Source organism: Drosophila simulans, chromosome 3R (genome assembly GCF_016746395.2).
Source record: "Drosophila simulans strain w501 chromosome 3R, Prin_Dsim_3.1, whole genome shotgun sequence".
Taxonomy (NCBI): Eukaryota; Metazoa; Arthropoda; class Insecta; order Diptera; family Drosophilidae; genus Drosophila; species Drosophila simulans.
In genome coordinates this window covers 26,512,410-26,530,230 of record NC_052523.2, presented here as the reverse complement: position 1 = coordinate 26,530,230, position 17,821 = coordinate 26,512,410, and the positions used below count along the sequence as shown (strand labels likewise).

The window sequence follows — 17,821 nt, the reverse complement described above, 5'->3', positions numbered from 1 at the left end:
AATCTCTAATGGTATAACTTTTATATGAATATATTTTTGGCCTAAGAAGTGGCCACAATCTGCCTCCGGTGGGGCAGATTTCTAAATAATCATATCATAAAAGTGCTGTTTTGACCATTCACCATAGATTGGCAATTAATAAGTCCTATTACATATTTCGATTTAACTTTCCCTTGACTACATTTTTAACTAGATACTTTATTATGCGAAGAAGTCAGAGCCTATAGCGCAAACTGATGAACCATATCATATCTGCTTTGCTTATTTAAGCATGAAAGATAAACGTTCGTTCTTGGTATCGTTTTTGTTTATTGAACAAGAAATCGTTACAAATAATATTGAGTATAGGTATAAACTTTAAAAGAATATCTATGAATATAACTGAAACATGGCAACCATAGTGTTTTCATTGTTTCATGCAAAACGAAACAGATTTCGAAAAGGCTTGCATTATACGTTCAAACGAATATTTGAATTTATTTAATTTAGCCGCCGAAGCGAATAGGTGTTACCGTGCGCGAGTACTGAGTGCAGTCCATCTGACTGGTCGCACCACCACTGCCGCGCGGGCATGGTCACACTGCACAAGCGAGTGATTTATAAATATTCGAAGAGGCAGGGCGATAATTGCAATTAAAGCAGCGTTGTGAGATGCCAGCCGAAGTCCAGGCCAGGCTGTGAGTGTTCAGGATCGGCTGAGAGCAGGAGCGCACCCATTGCGGGATTAGCAGGGGATTACCAGGCAGGACTAGCAGCCTCCGCAGGCAGGCGCAACAACAAAAGATTCCCGAGAAGTGACGCCATTTTCATTGCGAATAAAGAGCAGGTGGGGCACAGAGTAGATATACGCCGTCAAGAGCCACATAACAGCCGCCGAGAGCACAGCACAGTGGGCAGCCAGGATGAGCAGCCTGATCAACTTCCTCAACCCGAAGCTGAAGCCCTCCGTGGAGACCGATGCCGTCTGCGAGGATGGCTACACTGCGGCCAATCTGGTGGCCGACGACGTCGAGCAGCTGGAGCGGGGATTCATGTGCTTCGCCGTCTGCAAGCCGCCCATAGAGATCGTCTTTGACTTTCCCAAGGCGGTGGACATGAAGGTCATCAAGCTGTGGCCCTCCTGCGGAGCCCTACGATCCACTGCCTTCGAGCTGCACGGACGACACGATGGCATTTGGGAACGGGTGGCCTTTGTGCGCGATCTGGGGCGTGGTGTCGACTCTGTGACCTTCTGCTACCAGAGCGACTACAACTCACGAAGCAGCTCCAACTCGGAGCAGAGCGAGAAGGTGTTCTTCTTCAAGTCCGCCCACAAGATCCTGGCCAGCACCAACAGCGTCAAGGTGGTGATCCGGGCCACGGAGAGGTGTCCTCCGGTGCTGAGGAAAGTTCAGATGTGGGGACTGCCCGCCCGTTCCCTGGACAAAGCCGATAGGGAGCTGGTCAAGACCATCTGGAGCGAGATAAGCGATCCCTATGGCCAGAGGGACGCGGCCCAGACGCCCACCGGGCAGAGATCACCACCGCGGAATGTTCCAGAGCTCAGGGAGCAGTCGACCCTCTCTATACCTGAGGATTTCCTCGACTCCATCACCTGGGAACTAATGGTAAATATCGATACAGCTCAGAAAATCCTAGCGTTTTATGTTTAAGTAGTAGTACAACTGAATACATACACATGATTCCCGAGCAAGCCACGGGGTCACTTCCATCTAAAATATTGCATGTGCTTCAGAAAATATCAATTCAAGAAATCAATCGTTTTGCACGGTTTTATTATAAAGACATACCATTCATTCTTTCTGAATCATTCTTCCAAATGTTAAGTCATCATGTCTTTATCAAAGCCTAACAAGGTAAATATCGGAAGTCATGTGAAGAAATCATTTTCTTCATAATGAGAATTGCATTATAATGTCCGAAACACAACAACACTTAAATATAAAGATAATAGGATGCTCTGTGAACTGTTTACTTTGTAGCTCTCCTTATCAATTCTCCTATTGCCTCTTCAGATCTTCCCCACCGTGCTGCCATCTGGAAAAGTGGTGGACCAGTCCACCATCGACAAGCACGCCGAGGAGGAGGCCAAGTGGGGTCGCCAGCCCTCGGATCCGTTCACAGGCCTGGAGTTCAATGCGCAACGCAAGGCGATTCTCCACCTGGCCCTAAAAGCGCGCATCGAGAAGTTCCTCATGGAGAATTCGGAGCACTTCAAGGCGGTGCCCCGTTCGCTGGGCACCTCTCGCCAGCGTCGTCGTCACGCCTCGCAGTTCGCCAGCAGCACCTGCCAGCCTGGACAGATTAGTCCAGCTGCCGGAACCTATTCGGCACTGAGCAACGCCTACAAGCAGCAGCAGCGTAAGAGCAGGGCCACAGCTACGGCCACATCCTCATCGGCGGCATCCTTTGGCGGATCTCCGCACTCGCCGCCGGCGGCCAAAAGAGCAAGGCACAGCCAACACGGTAGCGCCTGTGCCACGGTGACCTCGGCCACAACCTCCATCGACCAGGCCATTCAGCAGGCGCTGCAGAAGGTGACGCGCTTCAGCCAGTTGCCATCGAACTCCAGCGCAGGTTCGGGATCCTCAAGTGCTCCACCCGCCAGCTGCATCAACTGCCGAAGCGCGCAGTTCGGCTACGAGATCCGCACCTGTCGACATCTGGTCTGCCGGGAGTGCCTGGTGCTCCTCTCGCAGGATCAGCAGTGCGTGTGCAAAGTATTCTTCCGCTGCGCCGACGTCGAGCGCTACCACAAGCTGGATCCTTAAGAGCTTCCCCGTACATCTCCCAATCGACCGCCTTCCGTCGATTGCCGCAATGAGTTTGGTTCTCCCCATCCGGTTCAGTTTGTAAGCCAGTCAATCGCTTTAGCCCCTAGGCCTCGTCTACGTTAGTTTATAGTCATATCAGAGTCGGTCTGGTCGCAGAATCGCAAATCGCAGTTAAGCCAAATGTGTACACGCGCGAGTCCCTCCCGATTCGGCAGTATGTATCAGTATCAGGTCACGTTTAGTCATAGAGCAGATTACGGATTACCGATTAGCAATAGAGAGTGCGCGCCTAGTTTTTGTAGACACTTTATATACAGTCCCCGAAAGACAGGATCGTTCAGCGCGAGTTTATATATTCATACCAATTCTACCTAGAATAAAGTACAATAAAACCTAAGTCCAATGTGTAATCAATGGAGAGTAGCGATATATTCCACGGTTTGTCATTCATTGCGTTTTTTTAAATCGTTCAAACAAAATGTGTTTCTGTTGTAATTGTCGAAAAGCATAAAATTTTAAATTAGTTTTAGTTGTAATTGCTTTATTTGTACCGTTTATTGTTAATTTTGAATCGGAAATAATTGTGCATAATTTTATGCAATGTGTATTTTTTTATCACTACTCTCAATAAATTAAAATAAAACAAAATAATGGTTTTAAATATTTTCTGTTCTCTCAAAAAAATAGCAACCATCATCTTAAATTTTTTACATAATAATTTACATTGTCTTCATAATAACCTACATTCCTTTGTGGCGCCCTCTACTGGCACACTCCTAGTACTAACTTCTTTATATTGTGTGTTATCGATATCGAAGAGAACAGCTGAGTTCAATTCTGTTCTGCGACATTTCAAAATCATTTTGGTTAGTAATTTTTCCTGATTTTTAATGCCTGGGGAGGCAAATAACACGCCTCAATCCGGCCGGAGACCCCGACTCGGATTGAGTCGGCGTGGTTGCCAGTCTACGCCTTTAATAAGACTCCAGAGAGAGGGCTCCGCTGCAAATACACCAAAATGTGGCGAACAGGAGACTCCGCGGGCTCAGACTTTATCGCTGAGCTCTCGCAGGATAGGATTGTCCAAGAACAGGACGGGATTGTCCAAGAAGAAGCTAGAGTTCGCTGCGGCCCAAGGAATTAAGGACGAGGACCAGGACATAGTGAAGAAACCATCACAAAAGGAAAGCAATGATGCTCTAGAGGCTCTTGATGCGCCAGAGGAGAAACAGGAGCATGGCAACCAGAAGAACAACCTTGAAATCAGTCCAAAGAGCAGTAAAATCATTGAGCTGCAGGGCGATATAGAAATCTGGCGGCAGGGATTCAAAGCTTCTGTGGGCGACCTACTGACTATGGTCGAGCCAGGACTCTCAAAGAACGATATCCTTACGCGGCTGGGCATTCCCCACGAGATGCTACGCTATCTGGAGGAGGAGTGTCCATAGTTAAACATAGCTTTAAGATTTAACATTAAGAAACTCTATATTCCCATTGCAACAAAGAGGAAACTAAAAGTTATCAGAAAACTAGTACTTGTGTGGGCGGACGGGCCGCTCTGGATCAAACAGCTTGGGGTCCTGCAGGAAGTCGAGGTCCTTGTGGTATCCCGGCATCAGCAGGCACTGCTGGGCACGCAGAATAGCCTGCTCCACCTGCTCCTGCCGGCGCTTGCATAATCCGGTGATGTGACGCCCGTAAATGCGACCCGTGTAGGGCGATTGGAATTGGGAGAGCAGCTTCACGTTCTTGTAGTGCGGCTCGATACTGTGCTTGCACAGGATGCACTGCTGCGGGTCCTTTTCATAGGGATTCGTTATGTCGATCGGCAAATCCGAGTCGGATGATTCTGGGGCAGCTGAATAGAGGCGGCTGATGGTTCCCAGCTGCTGCCTGCCCACCAGATTGACCAACGTGGCTAAGCAACAAATAATTATTACGATTTTCATACGTTTATCAACTATTTCACTCACCATTCTGCGCCAGAAACTTGCCTAATTTCAACATGCTAAATATTTTTATTCCCAATATTTACCTCGTGTTATCGTAGACCGATATCGATTACTACTCTCTGTAGCTGTGAACAGCTGTTCGGCAGTGTTGGTAAATTCCAGATTGTAACATGCGTGCAACCATCGATAAATCGATTAGTTCACAGCTTACTATTTAATAAAACACAAAAATGAAGCCGAGATCGCAGAAAAGCCAAGGAAAACCCAATGGAAAACCAAACAGAGGCCCTGTTAAAGTGGGCCACAACCAGAAACCCTACTTTAAGAACAAGAACAACCAAAAGGCCAAAGGGGTAAGCGAGAAAATCAAGCATGTACACTGAAATGGTTTACACCACACATGTTCTTGCCTTATCTTCCCAGGAAAAGCCAAATAAACCGGAGATTCGGAACATGAAACGCAAGGAAAAGGCTGCCCAGGAGGCTGCGGAGCGGGAGAAAGTTAGGGCGGACCGGGATGCCCAGGTGAAGGCCTATAAAAAGAAGCGTTTGGAGAAAACTAAGGCCATCAGCAAAAGGACCCAAAAGGGACAGCCCTTGATGAAGGATCGTATGCAGCTCCTTCTGAAGCAGATCGAGGAGATGAAACGCAACTAAGTGAGTCGCAGGACCTCTATGCTACACTAGGAACACTTCCCCCGCCTCACAATCAGTTGTTCATATACACATACATGTATAGATGTAGTGTACATAGAAACGTTAACTTTTAGAATAGGTTTAATTAAATTTTAATTTAACAAATTGTTATTCACAATTATATTCTTATGAACAGTGTTATCTTACCATGTTTTTCTATCGTCTTCCAATGGATTTCTTATTTATTTGTTATAAGTACTCAAAATTACTATTTTTATAAAGATGTTTTCTCTATAATTAATTTTTGTGCACTTATTCATATTTTAAATTCTGAAAACCCATTCACTATATATCGTTTTAAATGTAAGTAAGTAACTAAGTAACTTTATTTAAAACAAATACTCTCATTTCACTTAAGAAGAATCCTTAAGGTTTCCTGAAATGACAATAATGATAGTTACTACCACTAAATGGCCGTCAGCCGGGTGATGGACAGGGGGAACTACGCGTACCATCCGGAGCTTTAGTGCCCGATGGACGTGCCGTAACTGTCTGTACATCCGGAAGTGCGACTACACTCTCCCCGTGAGGGCGGCCGGAAACAGGTTCTTCGGCAAGGTCATGTCTCTGCCGAAGGCTCCTGGCGAATGGTAGTCGGGCGAAGAGAAGACAACTCTGGAAGATCACCCCAATCCAAGACGGAACAGCCAGCGTCGAGGGATGTGTGGCCGAGGGGGAACTCGGTCTCTAGCTGGCGGACTCTGCGCACCTGTCCACCCGCAGTTTCAACTCGGACTTCCTGTGGCACCTCGGGCTCTGCCGTGGGTGACCTCCTTTCCCGTGCACTCGTGGGAACCAAATGAATAGTCTAGAAGCAAATGAGTTTGATGCTGCTCCAGAAGCATCACCCAACCGAAATCCTTCAGTGGATTCGGGTCCTGGCTTTGTCAGGCTGAAAACCAGGCAAAAAAAGCTGCTGCGAAAGGCTCTTCATGGAGGGCTGACCAGAGAAAAGGCTCTGGAGGTGGTGCAAGCTCTTCCCATAGTTAAGGGGCTCCTACCCGATCCTTATGGAATCCAAGCCGCCAATCCGTACCCCTCGGGTTTAGTTGAGTGCGTGAGAATCGGCTTAGCTGCGGAGTCTGCTGGGACTTCCCTGACCAGCGAGCAAATGACCATGATCAAGGAGGCCATTATCGACGTGACCGTGGAGCAATCTGGCAGTCAGAAGCCCCAGTTCGAGGGATGTGTGGCTCGAAGAGGATGGCTTCTTGTGACTTGTTCCAATTCCTCCACCTCAGAATGGTTCAAACAAAATTTTTGCCATATCCAGTCGAAAGTAACCACTAAACTGAAGCTAATGGATGAATCTGAACTGCCAAGAAGGAATGTCGTCCTCGGATATTTTCCAGATAGTCTAACCACCAGCAGCCAGAAGGTCCTGGAAATCATACAGGCCCAGAACCCAGTCTCAACGGCGGAATGGAGGGTCATGAACAGGTTGACCCACGGTGAGCTACTGCACCTTTCTATGGCAGTTGACAATGAATCGCACAAGAAACTGATCGAACTGAATGGAACCATATCCTTTCGATTCGGGCGCGTAAAACTTTGTTTGAAAAACTCCCTCGATAGGAAATCTGTACTAAATGGTAGAAAAGAAACATCGCCAAATAGAAAATCCCTGGAGAAAGCTGCTATAAGTCGGGAAATTGTGCCTACTCCTCAGGAACCTGTGATCACAAGTGTTAGTCCATGGAACCAATCCAATAATCCTTGGATTAGCCATAGCAATCCAAGGATACAGTGGAATCAACAACAGATGCTCAGGTATGATCCTTACAGTCCAAGGGAACTTCCGCCGAATTTTTTGTGTGCCAGCTATTCAGGATCTGTTTATGGGAATGAAGGAGACAGGAGGCTGAGACCTCGAACTTGGCCAGAAAACTACTGATGAGAAAAGGGTTCCAATACCAGAGGAAGTAAGTTGCTACTGTAGGTGTAGCCTAACATACTAGATTTAAAATGATAACATGGTTTTCTTGCAAAAGATGGCACGATTTTCAGACTAACAAGGAATATTTTCAGGATATTTAAATCGACGAAACATCTATCTTAAGGAAGTACAGCGACTTGTCCTTCATTTTCAGCATCTTATCTTGAGGTATTTAGAGTTTTTGATAAGTACACATTTATACAGGACTCGCCCAACTGCAAAGATAACTCTTTTTAACCCATAACACCAGATCACAACGATTTTGCTTACAGCATTCGAAACAATATGATACAGTAACACTGGTTACACTTCAAGAACCTGGCTTAAATGATACTAAAAACACAATGATACCGTAACACTGGTTACACTTAAAGGATTTCGATGTGTTCCTAGTTCCAAAATGCGGACTTCACCAAAGGGATCTCAAAACTCAGACCTGAATTCCTTTATTCTTTGGCAAAACATGTGGTTTTGAAACCAATGCTTTATGGCTTATGTGATTATAAGTCACCATCATATTCCATAAGGGTTTCTGTTGAAGGAACAACATTCTTTACAATCAGATCTCTCTTCAGAGTTCCGCATACCATTACATTTTCCGAAAATGTGTGTTTTATCGGTAGAAGGTGCTTTCAGCTTTCAAGAAAAGTCCGTTGCGAACCATAACTTCATCTCGAGCGTTGAAGTATTAGCTTTTCCGCGCACGCTCCTCTCGCTAATTAAATCTAATGCAACCTGTAATAAATTCGCTTGTCGCGCTTTTCCGGTCGTGCGAATCAACCCTTTTTCGCGCGTTTTGTGTATGCAAATTCTGGCGGCAAATTGCCCTGGCGCCATTGAGCCTTATCATCTATGACATCCTGAGTCCTGTAGCCTGAGTGCCGTACCTGCCGGAGTCACCCTCGTAGATCCTCGGATTCCCTCGCGATTTGGCGTACAAAGCAATTTTCTGGCAGCCACGCGATTCAATTTTCGGCAAAATATTCGGCATAATAGTTAAGTTTTATGCGAATTCCGCTGGCAGAACATCCGTTTCCGGCTGAAAAAAGAGAAGGAAGAAGGAGAAAGGGGTTCGGTCACATTGAACTCCACCCCTCACTTCAGATTGACAATCAGCATGCGGTCTCATATCCGCTGGATGGCAAACAAAACCGGGGAAAACTTTCACTTAGGCGAATATTGCGAAACTATTGGGCTGCACAACCCGTTGACACAAATCGCACTAAATCAAAAATTATGCTTTGCACAAAAAAAGCGAAAGGACGCGTACGAGGACGAGGATGCCTCGCAGGAAGTCGCTACACCCTGTGGCCATAAATCTCATCTAGTCAAATATTGAATTACGCCGGATGAAGAGGCAGGGATGCGAAGGGCAGGGAAAGGGTTCTCCGGCGATTCGCAGCTTCACTTTAGTGGGTCAGAAGGATGTGGCACATCCCTGCAGATTCGCTATATTCTCTATTCCTATATATGGTGTGTGACATTTTTCCGGCACATCGCTTTGTCCTGTTTATTTAATAAAAATTGAAGTTATGAGTGCTCAAGGGTCGTTTATGCGTCGATAATGAATAGTTATGGCTGTTTGAAGGGTTCAGATTCATAATGCTTTGTTTGGGTCGCTTATGATGCAATTTATTCATGTTTGTGTAGTTATTGGGTGTTGGGGTGACAATGGGTTAAGGGATTTTCCCTCTTTATATTCCGATTTATTGATAAAAACCAATAAAAACACGCCCGTTGCCAACAAAAAACAACACAGACATAGGTGAGTGAAACGTACATTTTCAAAACTACATGTTTAATCAATTTCAGGTGTTTTTAAAAATACAAACACCTACAGAAATACTGCAATACTGCGATACATTTTCAGTTTGCCTGCTTACCATAAAACCTCTAAAATAAACATGAATATACAACCAACCAAACAAATGTTTTAATTGCTTATTGTTTTCGCTAGTAAACTGAGCTAAATTGTATATTTTCTTCGACATCAATACAGATAAAATACGACTCAAAGTAAATAATAACTATGAATGATCATAGCAACGCCGATTCAGCTGTTTTGGGTTTTTTAGAGCTCCCGGGGGTTCACCTTTTGACTCATCGACGAGCTCTTCTTTGGTAAAAACCAAGCTGATAAGGGAAATTATGATGTCAGCGGTAGAATCGGAAATATTTAATCAAGAGTCATCCCAGCTACAGCTTCAGTGTTAATTCAACGCTCAGCTAAGAAACAAAACCTTCGGATTATATTACTATCAAAATGATATACTTTAAATTCTGCTGGCTTCTGGTCGTCGTTCTACTCTTCATTTCCTCGCAAAATGCCTGCGCAGCTCCAAAAGGAAAAGGAAAACGGGGATTTCACCTTCCTAAAATCAACATAAATATCCATCATAACAGTGAGTTCTAAATTAAAATTTTATTGTGAAGAAACAACTAACAATATAATTGTTTTATGTTTCCAGATATTCACATCGGCTGAAAGTGGATACGTTTATTAACATCTTAGAGTAGTTGCTGTTAAATAAAATTACATTGCAGTAGTTATATGTTCCGCCATTGTGTGGTTGCTTTAAAAAATAACCTATTAAACATACTTAAAACATATTTATACATACCATCACACACATTTTGGTTGAGAGATAAGAACGATTCGAGACCTATATAGATTTTGTTATTCTATGTTAAAAATAAAAACAATTTAAAATATGTCTCGCTTTCAAATTTACCTTGTGATTGCGTCTTAATTTGCAGCAGACCCAACTTGTGTCTAAATTACCGAATTTTCCCATTTCAAAGGATTAACCCTTCGCACCCCACAAGGTTTAAATGCAAAACTTGTGCATAACTCACTGGCTTTCCAATCTTGTTAACGATTCGGTATGCTAATTAAATTCTTGCCAATGCAGGCGGGAAAAGCAAGTGGCCTCGAAAAGGATGGCCGGGAAATTTTCACTTTCGCTCGCTGAGATAAGGAAAAATCTGCCTGGAAATTAACACCCGAACCGAAAAATGTTGCCCAACAATTTGGATGTGATCCTGCGCGAAGGACCAACTTCTGGCCGTGAATTTATGGGCACTTTGCTGCGGAGTTGGGGATGCAGTTGCTCTTATCTGGCTGAAATATTAACGGTTTAGGCTTAATTACAAATGGCGACGATGCCCGAGGACTCCAAATTAACTGCCAGGAGCCCGGATTTTTCGAGGGGTAAGAAAATGGGGCGGCAGCCATTAGGGTAAATTTTTACAACAATTTCAAATTTTACACATGAACAAGTCGAAAAGCACAACAAAATGGCGCCACAGAATGTTTTGCATGCACTTTCCATGTTTCTGGTTTCGTTTCAGTTCGGTTCGGTTTTTGGCTTTGTTTTTCAAGTGCTGCGGCTCATAAATTACGAAAGTGCGGGCTGTAAATCACAGGATCACCCCTTTTTGTGCGCCCGGTGAATTGTCCATGTAAATTTCGAAATTTCCAACAATTTGCAACACTCTTTCTCTTTTTGGCGAATGAGCACGTGACCGAAAATAAATGGCAGGAGGTAGTGTGAACAGAATCCTTTGAGGGCCGGCGCATAAATTTCAATTAAAATTGAAAAGCCATGAAAAATAAAATCCCCCACAGGGAGCAAAGTGATAACCATGAAAACTTTTTCCATGGAGTGCTCGGATTCTTCTGGGAGAGAAGGGAGTGGGCAGTTTTAATTGTGGACAGCAGGTGCAGGCATGCATGAAAGTGGCCCGGAGCAGCGGGTCAGAGCCACCAGTTTTCAATTAAAACTCAAAAATATTTCCAATAATTGCCGAATAAGTGAAACTTTGTCAAGCAGCCCGCAGGGATGTCCAAAGAGTTCGAAATGCCTCCGAGGAATTTCAGTGGAGTGAATAGAGGACACTTCACACATCATCACCCATTGGGGATAGATAATCTGGGCATCCATCATTGGATGACCTCAGAATCCTTCCTCGCAATAATCCTTTTTGTAAATACTTCAGCACGAAAATTAAATTAGGTTTGAGTATTATCGGTAAATATTTAATTTATAAATCCAACCCATTCTTATGCACAGAAGTTACAAGTAACACAATCTACTTCATTGACATATTTCACACTTCAGCAGATCGCTGGCAATCACAGGACTTCCATCATCACTGGCCACCTCTTGGCCAGGACCCACTTCCGATAAACATCTGCAATCAGCTTTATTCCGGCGACAAATGTCAAAACTATAATCTGACACTAAACCATTGAGGCACTTCAGCGGCCAGCGGTAAACAGCAAGTAACAAACATCGAATCCCCAACCCCTGAATAAAAAGACAAAGAGGGTGGCGACTGGTCACCCCTGTCCCATCCAAAACTGCTCTTTAACTTGCAATAGCGAGCGGTTAACAAGCGACGCGTGCCGCATCCTGTTTTCACACGCCACAAAGCTCGAGTACAGTTGCCGCATGCGACCGTAGTTTCTGGGGGCGGGACTGTACCCGTGTCATCGCTACATAACCTCACAATGAGCCATGACATAATTCACTTCCTGCCGCATCATCAGCAAGGGACATCCCCTGTTATTCAGTTTAAAGTCGCATAACTCTCAAATTAAAGTGACCATGCGACAATTTTCAATTTCCACATTGTTCATAAATCAAATTGCGTTTACAATGAGTTAGCCAGGGGGCATTTTCAGTGGAAAGTGGGCGGGGTTACGCACATGGGCGAGGGTTCAAAGCGTCAGCACTAGTACCTTTTGATGGGTTTATTGAAAAACTGCCCAGAATTTGTTCTATTGTACCCTGTCTGAAAGGGAATGATAGTGGAGAGATGAAGTTTGAAAACAACGAGGGTCAAATGTATATATTTTGTGTCTTTCACTAGTTAAAAGGTCATGGAGTAATGCTAAGTATATCAAGGTGGAATTTGTACTCTCTCATAATGCCTCGGTTACAAATGTAGTTCTAACTCTAAAGGGTATTAGGTACTTTCGAATATTCCTCGAATTTTTCATAGCTCCGCTCCCTTTTATTTGTTTGTTTTCAGGTTTTTGGTCCTTGTTTTTTCGGGTGGTTCGGTGTTGACACACAAGAGATAAGGATTCTGAGTAGTTCCTCTGCCATGTGTGACAGTTATGAGCATCTGCAATCCAATTTAACCAGAGCTGCCGGCAAATGGCTTTCCCCTGGCGGAATTTTGGGGCAAAAACACAGCAAATAATCGCATTAGGGCCTTCGGGATAAAAACGAAGACAATGGGGACATGTGTCAAAATTTTCACTTCGATAAAAGATCTAAGAGCCGCAGACACATGTGTTGGCCAATTTGAGACATGATTAGCTCGAAATCGGAGTGGTAAGTTTTGAAATTCAATTTTTAAATTGGCCCAGCACATTCCACTCCCCCAGAGTAACCACCAAGGGTTTGGGGCTGGGCCATAAATCTGGAAGAAGTCTTAACATGTCAACGACACTTTACCCAAACAAGGTCCAACTTTATTCAAATGCCAGGAAGCAACAGGAAGGGCTTGGCGAAGCATTCGGAGTTGGACTTTCTTAATGTCTACAAATTCCTTTCGCCAAATCCAATACAAAGCCCACTGACTTTGATTTATCACGGCGGGGCGTGGTATTTTTAATTTACAAGCCCGTCGAGGTCCCCCCACCATCTCTTAACCCTTTGAGACCGCCTGTCTGCATAATTATGTCCGTGTGCCCGCAAATTTATGGACCTGCCAACGTCTTGGGCCCGCAACTCCTGGACTTTCACTTTGTCAAATGGGTTTTCTTGTAATTGGCTTCGGTCTTGGTCTCTACTTAGTGGGACTTACTCTAAGTTATGTGGTGGTCAAGTGGTCAGTCTGGTGTCCGGATCTGATTAATTTGTCGTGGCCCCAGTTGAGCACGTACATATGTGTTCTATCCAAAATGAAGAAGGGTAAATTATAATCTTTAGGTTCTAAACAATCCCACTTTTAAAATACTAAGTTGTTTAAAATGTTGGATATTATCTGGCAAACCTTATGCCTCCTCTTGAGAACAGAAACCCACTCCAGGGAAAACCACAAACGATGACTGCATCAAGTGAGGTTTAACTTAAGGGAGGGGAGATGACAAGAGCATGACAATCCTTGGGAGCAATTCCTGTAAAATTCTATGACTTCGTAACTAATTAGCGCAGCCCATAAAAACAATGAAGGCGGCGCAGAGGAAAGCGGGGAAAGTCACCCTCCAGGAGAACCCATCCTCACCACTTTCCCATTTTCCCATTTCCCTAATGAAGTTTGACGTGCTGATGTGCGGTGACGTTGACGAGAATGAGGATGAGGACTTCGGGATACCCACCAGTGGAAAATTCGCAGTCAACAAGTGAAAGTCAGCCCGCGGTAAAATCCAATGATGATGCCCCTTCGCGATGATAATGACTTCAACTGTGACGAAGGACTTTGTTAAGGGGCCATAAAATGCATTAAAATTAAAAACGTGTTAAAATGCTCAAGAATAACTCGCGCAATCTTTTTAATGAGCTCTTAATGAGGCTGCCTGACCAAATCAAGAAGCAAAAGCCAGAAAATACCCAACAGAATTGAACCAAAAATAATTTGCGTCCCATTTGTCCGGTTGCGCAACTTAAAAAATCGTAAATTATAAACAAATTTTTAATGAAAAAAACTTCATTCCGGCATATGCTTCAGGTCGCCACCCCCTTTTTTTGGAACTCCGGATTTCGAATCCGTATCTGTGTGTGACTTTTGTTGCTGCCCATAAATTATGTAAATTTCCATTCGAAATTCAAAATTAAAAAAAAGTGAATAGAAAATTGGAATGGTGTATTAAAAACGATGTCCTGCTGGCTGTAATAGGGGTGAAAGGTCATGATAAAAAACAGTCGGGGAGAGGGGGCGTGGCCAGTAAACATCATAAAAGTGAGAAATATGCCTCTTATTTTGTATTTTGTAATTTGTTTTGTAATTCCGCGCCTTTTTGTACTGAAATATGAGGAAAAAATTGCCACATTTACCCAAAAACAAATGGGATCGGGGGAAATGCGACGCGGGTAAATGGATTTTTCATTCGATTCCTCCTATACCCTCACCACCGCTCGTGGGAATCCCCTTTTTCCGGAGCTAACCCGCACCAAGTCTACGGTTTTGGTTCCTTATTTTCCCGACTCTCAACTGTACAAATTGGACGAGACAAGCTGCAAGTTTTCGGCAAAAAGATGCATAGATACGCAGATACTTCTTGGTATCACATAAATTAGGAAGGCATTCGAGGATGCGATGGACTGGGAGTCAGACATATGCAAAGGCGTGACTGCGGATGCTCAGGTGAAATTTATTGGAGCGAAAGAATCCGGCACGAACGTGGTACACTAGCTTGCAGGGTGAATGAACAGAATATTACGTACTATTTTGGGGATTTTATCTCAAAGCACTTGAGCATTGAATAAGTTTGTTTTGGCAATCAACTAATCTGACAAAAAAAACCCAAGTGTTTGCAGCACAGTGTAATTAGCTGATGGCTGCGGTAAAAAGTCGACTGCAAGTTCTTTTGTGGCTGCGCTTAATTTTTAATGCCGCGCTGTGAAATTTATTGGGCCGCCACAAATTTGAGTTAATCTGCGAGTTGCCAACGGGCTTAACAGTGCCGTGACAGACTGTACTTTGCAGCGGAGGAGGATGTGCGCCTTGGCGTGGGGTTCCGCGAAAGGATTCTGGGATGAATTCAAGGATGGGATGGGGAATGGCGCCGCGACAGACTCATTTAAAGTCCCAACTGAAATCAGCGTTGATTTAATTTCAACTGTCAGGGGTTAAGGAGTTAACCCATGGAAGGGTAAGCGGTGCGATAAGTGCTTTTCGATGCGACGCTCGCCAGGATCTGCAGGACTCACGACTTTTTGTTTGGCCCTCCATTCCGAGTGGCAGATTCCTCGGTGCGTCCATCAATCAATTGCCCGGATGGCTAACGAGTGGCATGTCCTGATGTCCTGCGAGTTTTGTGGGACCTGCATGTCGCCATGTGAGTCCTTGAGGGTATCCTTGTAAATTGACAAAATTGAAGCTTGGTCGAGACTGGGCTTGCCACTCATCAAACGATGCATTCCAATCATTGACAGTTGACCAAGAACGATGGGTTCCAAAATGGTTTTGTGTGGAAGAATAACTGGGATTGGGAATCGTGGGAGTTATAAAATGCGAGAAAGAAGAGAGAGGTGAGTTAGAGTTAGTTAGCTCCTTCGCCCCAATAGGATTACTAAAAATAATCTAATTGCATAAATCCCGACTTTAGATATTTATTCTCGGTGTAGTGTAACTACCCCTTTTTCGAACATGCAGATTTTAAATTGCGACGCTTAGCCAAGGACAACACCATAAATATTTATTAATGAAATTAACTGAGCTGGCAAAATTCAAATTGAAATATCAACGCAGTAATTAAAATTCATGCTGAGCTCCTCCCCGGGGGTGGCAGTTCCAGCCTGGAACTCCCAAAAATGTGATGCCAACTCCCCCTCGGAGCGATGATATACGAGCAGAAGGGTTTTTCGGCCCATTTGCATATGTCTTGCCTCCGGAATGATAGCCTTAATTGTGGCCATAACGTGTTGTGTGTGCGGTTAGCCATGTGCCGATGCTGAAAACCGTGTGTGTGGCTAAGTGGTTTTCCAGGTCGCCTACAACGCCATTGAAAAATCCACCCACACTACCCATCTACCCATCTATTCACTATCCCCACACCGAAAGTGGCGCTCATTTTAATGAGCAACAAATTCAATTTCAACTTTTGTGCGCCTTTGTTCCCGAAAATTAATTCATTTGCAATTCATGGCCGTCAATTGCGTTTGTTTAGCCCGCTTTTTCGGGGGGCTGAAGGATATCTCCTGGGAACTGGCGATTATTTGGTTAGCTTCAATTTATGCCGCCGGATCATGAGCTCCAGTTTTCTATTTCAATTTTATACACATAAATCAAGCGTTTACTGACAGCAGCAAATGCAAATCATGTGCGGAGTGTATCTTTTTATCCACACCTCTACATTTGAAGTGATGCCGAAATGTATCTTTTTATCCTAACTAAATGTTGTATTACTTTTGCCTGAAATTCAAGCCATGTCCAGCTGGTTCTTTTTTTCCGGGTTCTGCTTCCAAATGATGTGCTAATGCGATACTAGCGATGAAAATTAGGATGAGCCCGGTGGAAGGGGGTGGGTTGAGGTATCTAGGGGATGTATCTGCGAGCCATTGTTAAAATTCCAACAGCTGTCCTCGTAAATCAAAATTATGAGTTTTCAATGAAAGCTCCGCTGAATGGAAACTTTCAAACGGCCATTTGATGAATGCTGGAACCAATAGTGGACTGGGGAAATTTATAACTATTACTTACGCACGATTAAACCATCAGCGGTAGATACAAAATGGGGGAATAGATCTGCGTCTTTGTCGCAAATGGCGGTCATTTGCTGGGCCTAAACCCTTTGCAAACACGTGGGGAAAATGGAGCCTAATGAGGCGACCATAAAAGCAGAAATGGAACCATCAAAATATGCCAGAACTCTCGGTCTGACGGATGGGCGGGATTTTCCTGCGAGGGCGTGACGAAAATCCAATCAGGCTGGATAAATATTCAGGCTCAGCACTTTCGGGAAAACTAATATAGAAATTAGGTGTGTAATGTGCTGAGCGGGCCATAAATATTTCCTATGCCCGATTCGCATCGCCCAAGGAATATTTGCAAATGTTTCCACAACACTGAGCCCAGTGTCTGGATGTCCTGCAGAGGGTGACTTGTCCACTGTCCAGTGTCCACTTCAAGTGTTTGCCACATCTGACATTTGTCATCATGATTCGGCCATAAATACAAACTGCGCTGCACATAAATAAACATTTTGCGAAATTGTTTTGGGGAGTGGAGTGGCGGGCGGGGATTGTTCATTTCACCAGGCATTGATTTTGATAAACGATTACTATCAATATGAGGAGAGACAATGATCTCTGGGCTTTCTTATAAAATATACACCATAGCTCAAGGGGTAAAACATCCTTCAACAGCATATACATACATTCCATCCTTTGGCCTGAGGAGCAATTTATATTTTATAATGTCATTCCCCTGCCAGGACTCCCACATCTCCTTCGAATCTCGTCATGCAGCAAAGCCTGTCTTTGATGTGTGTGCCCTCTGATGGCATATCAAATGTGGAACTATCGATGGATGATATGCACATGAGGATGTGGGAACACATCGCTCACCTTGGCAAACAAACAAGTTAACGCAATTAGGAGTCCTTGCCGAGGAACTTAATTAAGACGGCCGCCTGCCAGGAAATTTGTCAATGGCAACCGAGTCGAGCAGCCGCAAAAGGCAAACACATCAATCGCCGGAGGAAACCCTTTCCGCAGGACGCGCCTCTCCAAGGATACGTGGAACTATTCTAGTGCGGTTGGTGTTGCAATTAAATTAACATAAAC

At 44.3% G+C, this 17,821-nt stretch overlaps 6 protein-coding genes across 8 annotated transcripts; 5 read left to right on the top strand and 1 right to left on the bottom strand.

Annotated features, from left to right (window-relative positions):
* Nucleotides 1-482: 482 nt before the first annotated feature.
* Nucleotides 483-3,171, top strand: LOC6730220 (RING finger protein 37). The gene is made up of 2 exons (XM_002105467.4): nucleotides 483-1,607; nucleotides 2,016-3,171. The coding sequence occupies exons 1-2, from the start codon at nucleotides 903-905 to the stop codon at nucleotides 2,769-2,771; spliced, it is 1,461 nt and encodes a 486-aa protein (XP_002105503.2). The 5' UTR covers nucleotides 483-902; the 3' UTR covers nucleotides 2,772-3,171.
* Nucleotides 3,172-3,545: 374 nt separating this feature from the next.
* Nucleotides 3,546-4,295, top strand: LOC6730219. Its single transcript, XM_002105466.4, has one exon. It carries the CDS (start codon nucleotides 3,665-3,667, stop codon nucleotides 4,220-4,222), a length of 558 nt encoding a protein of 185 aa, XP_002105502.1. The 5' UTR covers nucleotides 3,546-3,664; the 3' UTR covers nucleotides 4,223-4,295.
* On the bottom strand, nucleotides 4,234-4,888 carry LOC6730218 (28S ribosomal protein S18c, mitochondrial). Its single transcript, XM_002105465.4, has 2 exons — nucleotides 4,748-4,888; nucleotides 4,234-4,692 (listed from the first exon to the last, which is right to left on the bottom strand). The coding sequence occupies exons 1-2, from the start codon at nucleotides 4,779-4,781 to the stop codon at nucleotides 4,304-4,306; spliced, it is 423 nt and encodes a 140-aa protein (XP_002105501.1). The 5' UTR covers nucleotides 4,782-4,888; the 3' UTR covers nucleotides 4,234-4,303.
* On the top strand, nucleotides 4,886-5,563 carry LOC6730217 (thyroid transcription factor 1-associated protein 26). The gene is made up of 2 exons (XM_002105464.4): nucleotides 4,886-5,079; nucleotides 5,150-5,563. Exons 1-2 carry the CDS (start codon nucleotides 4,957-4,959, stop codon nucleotides 5,381-5,383), a joined length of 357 nt encoding a protein of 118 aa, XP_002105500.1. The 5' UTR covers nucleotides 4,886-4,956; the 3' UTR covers nucleotides 5,384-5,563.
* A 139-nt stretch (nucleotides 5,564-5,702) lies between these two features.
* Nucleotides 5,703-9,633, top strand: LOC6730216. 3 transcript variants are annotated; one of them, XR_005544158.2, is made up of 3 exons: nucleotides 5,703-7,344; nucleotides 7,451-7,526; nucleotides 9,358-9,633. XR_005544158.2 is itself a non-coding variant. In XM_016173843.3 (2 exons), exon 1 carries the CDS (start codon nucleotides 6,222-6,224, stop codon nucleotides 7,314-7,316), a length of 1,095 nt encoding a protein of 364 aa, XP_016036974.1. In that variant the 5' UTR covers nucleotides 5,703-6,221; the 3' UTR covers nucleotides 7,317-7,344; nucleotides 7,451-9,633. The 3 variants fall into 3 exon arrangements, 1 of the variants encoding a protein (XP_016036974.1); XM_016173843.3 differs by having other exon boundaries at nucleotides 7,451-9,633; XR_006541843.1 differs by having other exon boundaries at nucleotides 5,703-7,526.
* On the top strand, nucleotides 9,612-10,070 carry LOC27207924. Its single transcript, XM_016183553.3, has 2 exons — nucleotides 9,612-9,760; nucleotides 9,827-10,070. Exons 1-2 carry the CDS (start codon nucleotides 9,622-9,624, stop codon nucleotides 9,841-9,843), a joined length of 156 nt encoding a protein of 51 aa, XP_016036973.1. The 5' UTR covers nucleotides 9,612-9,621; the 3' UTR covers nucleotides 9,844-10,070.
* Nucleotides 10,071-17,821: the final 7,751 nt, after the last annotated feature.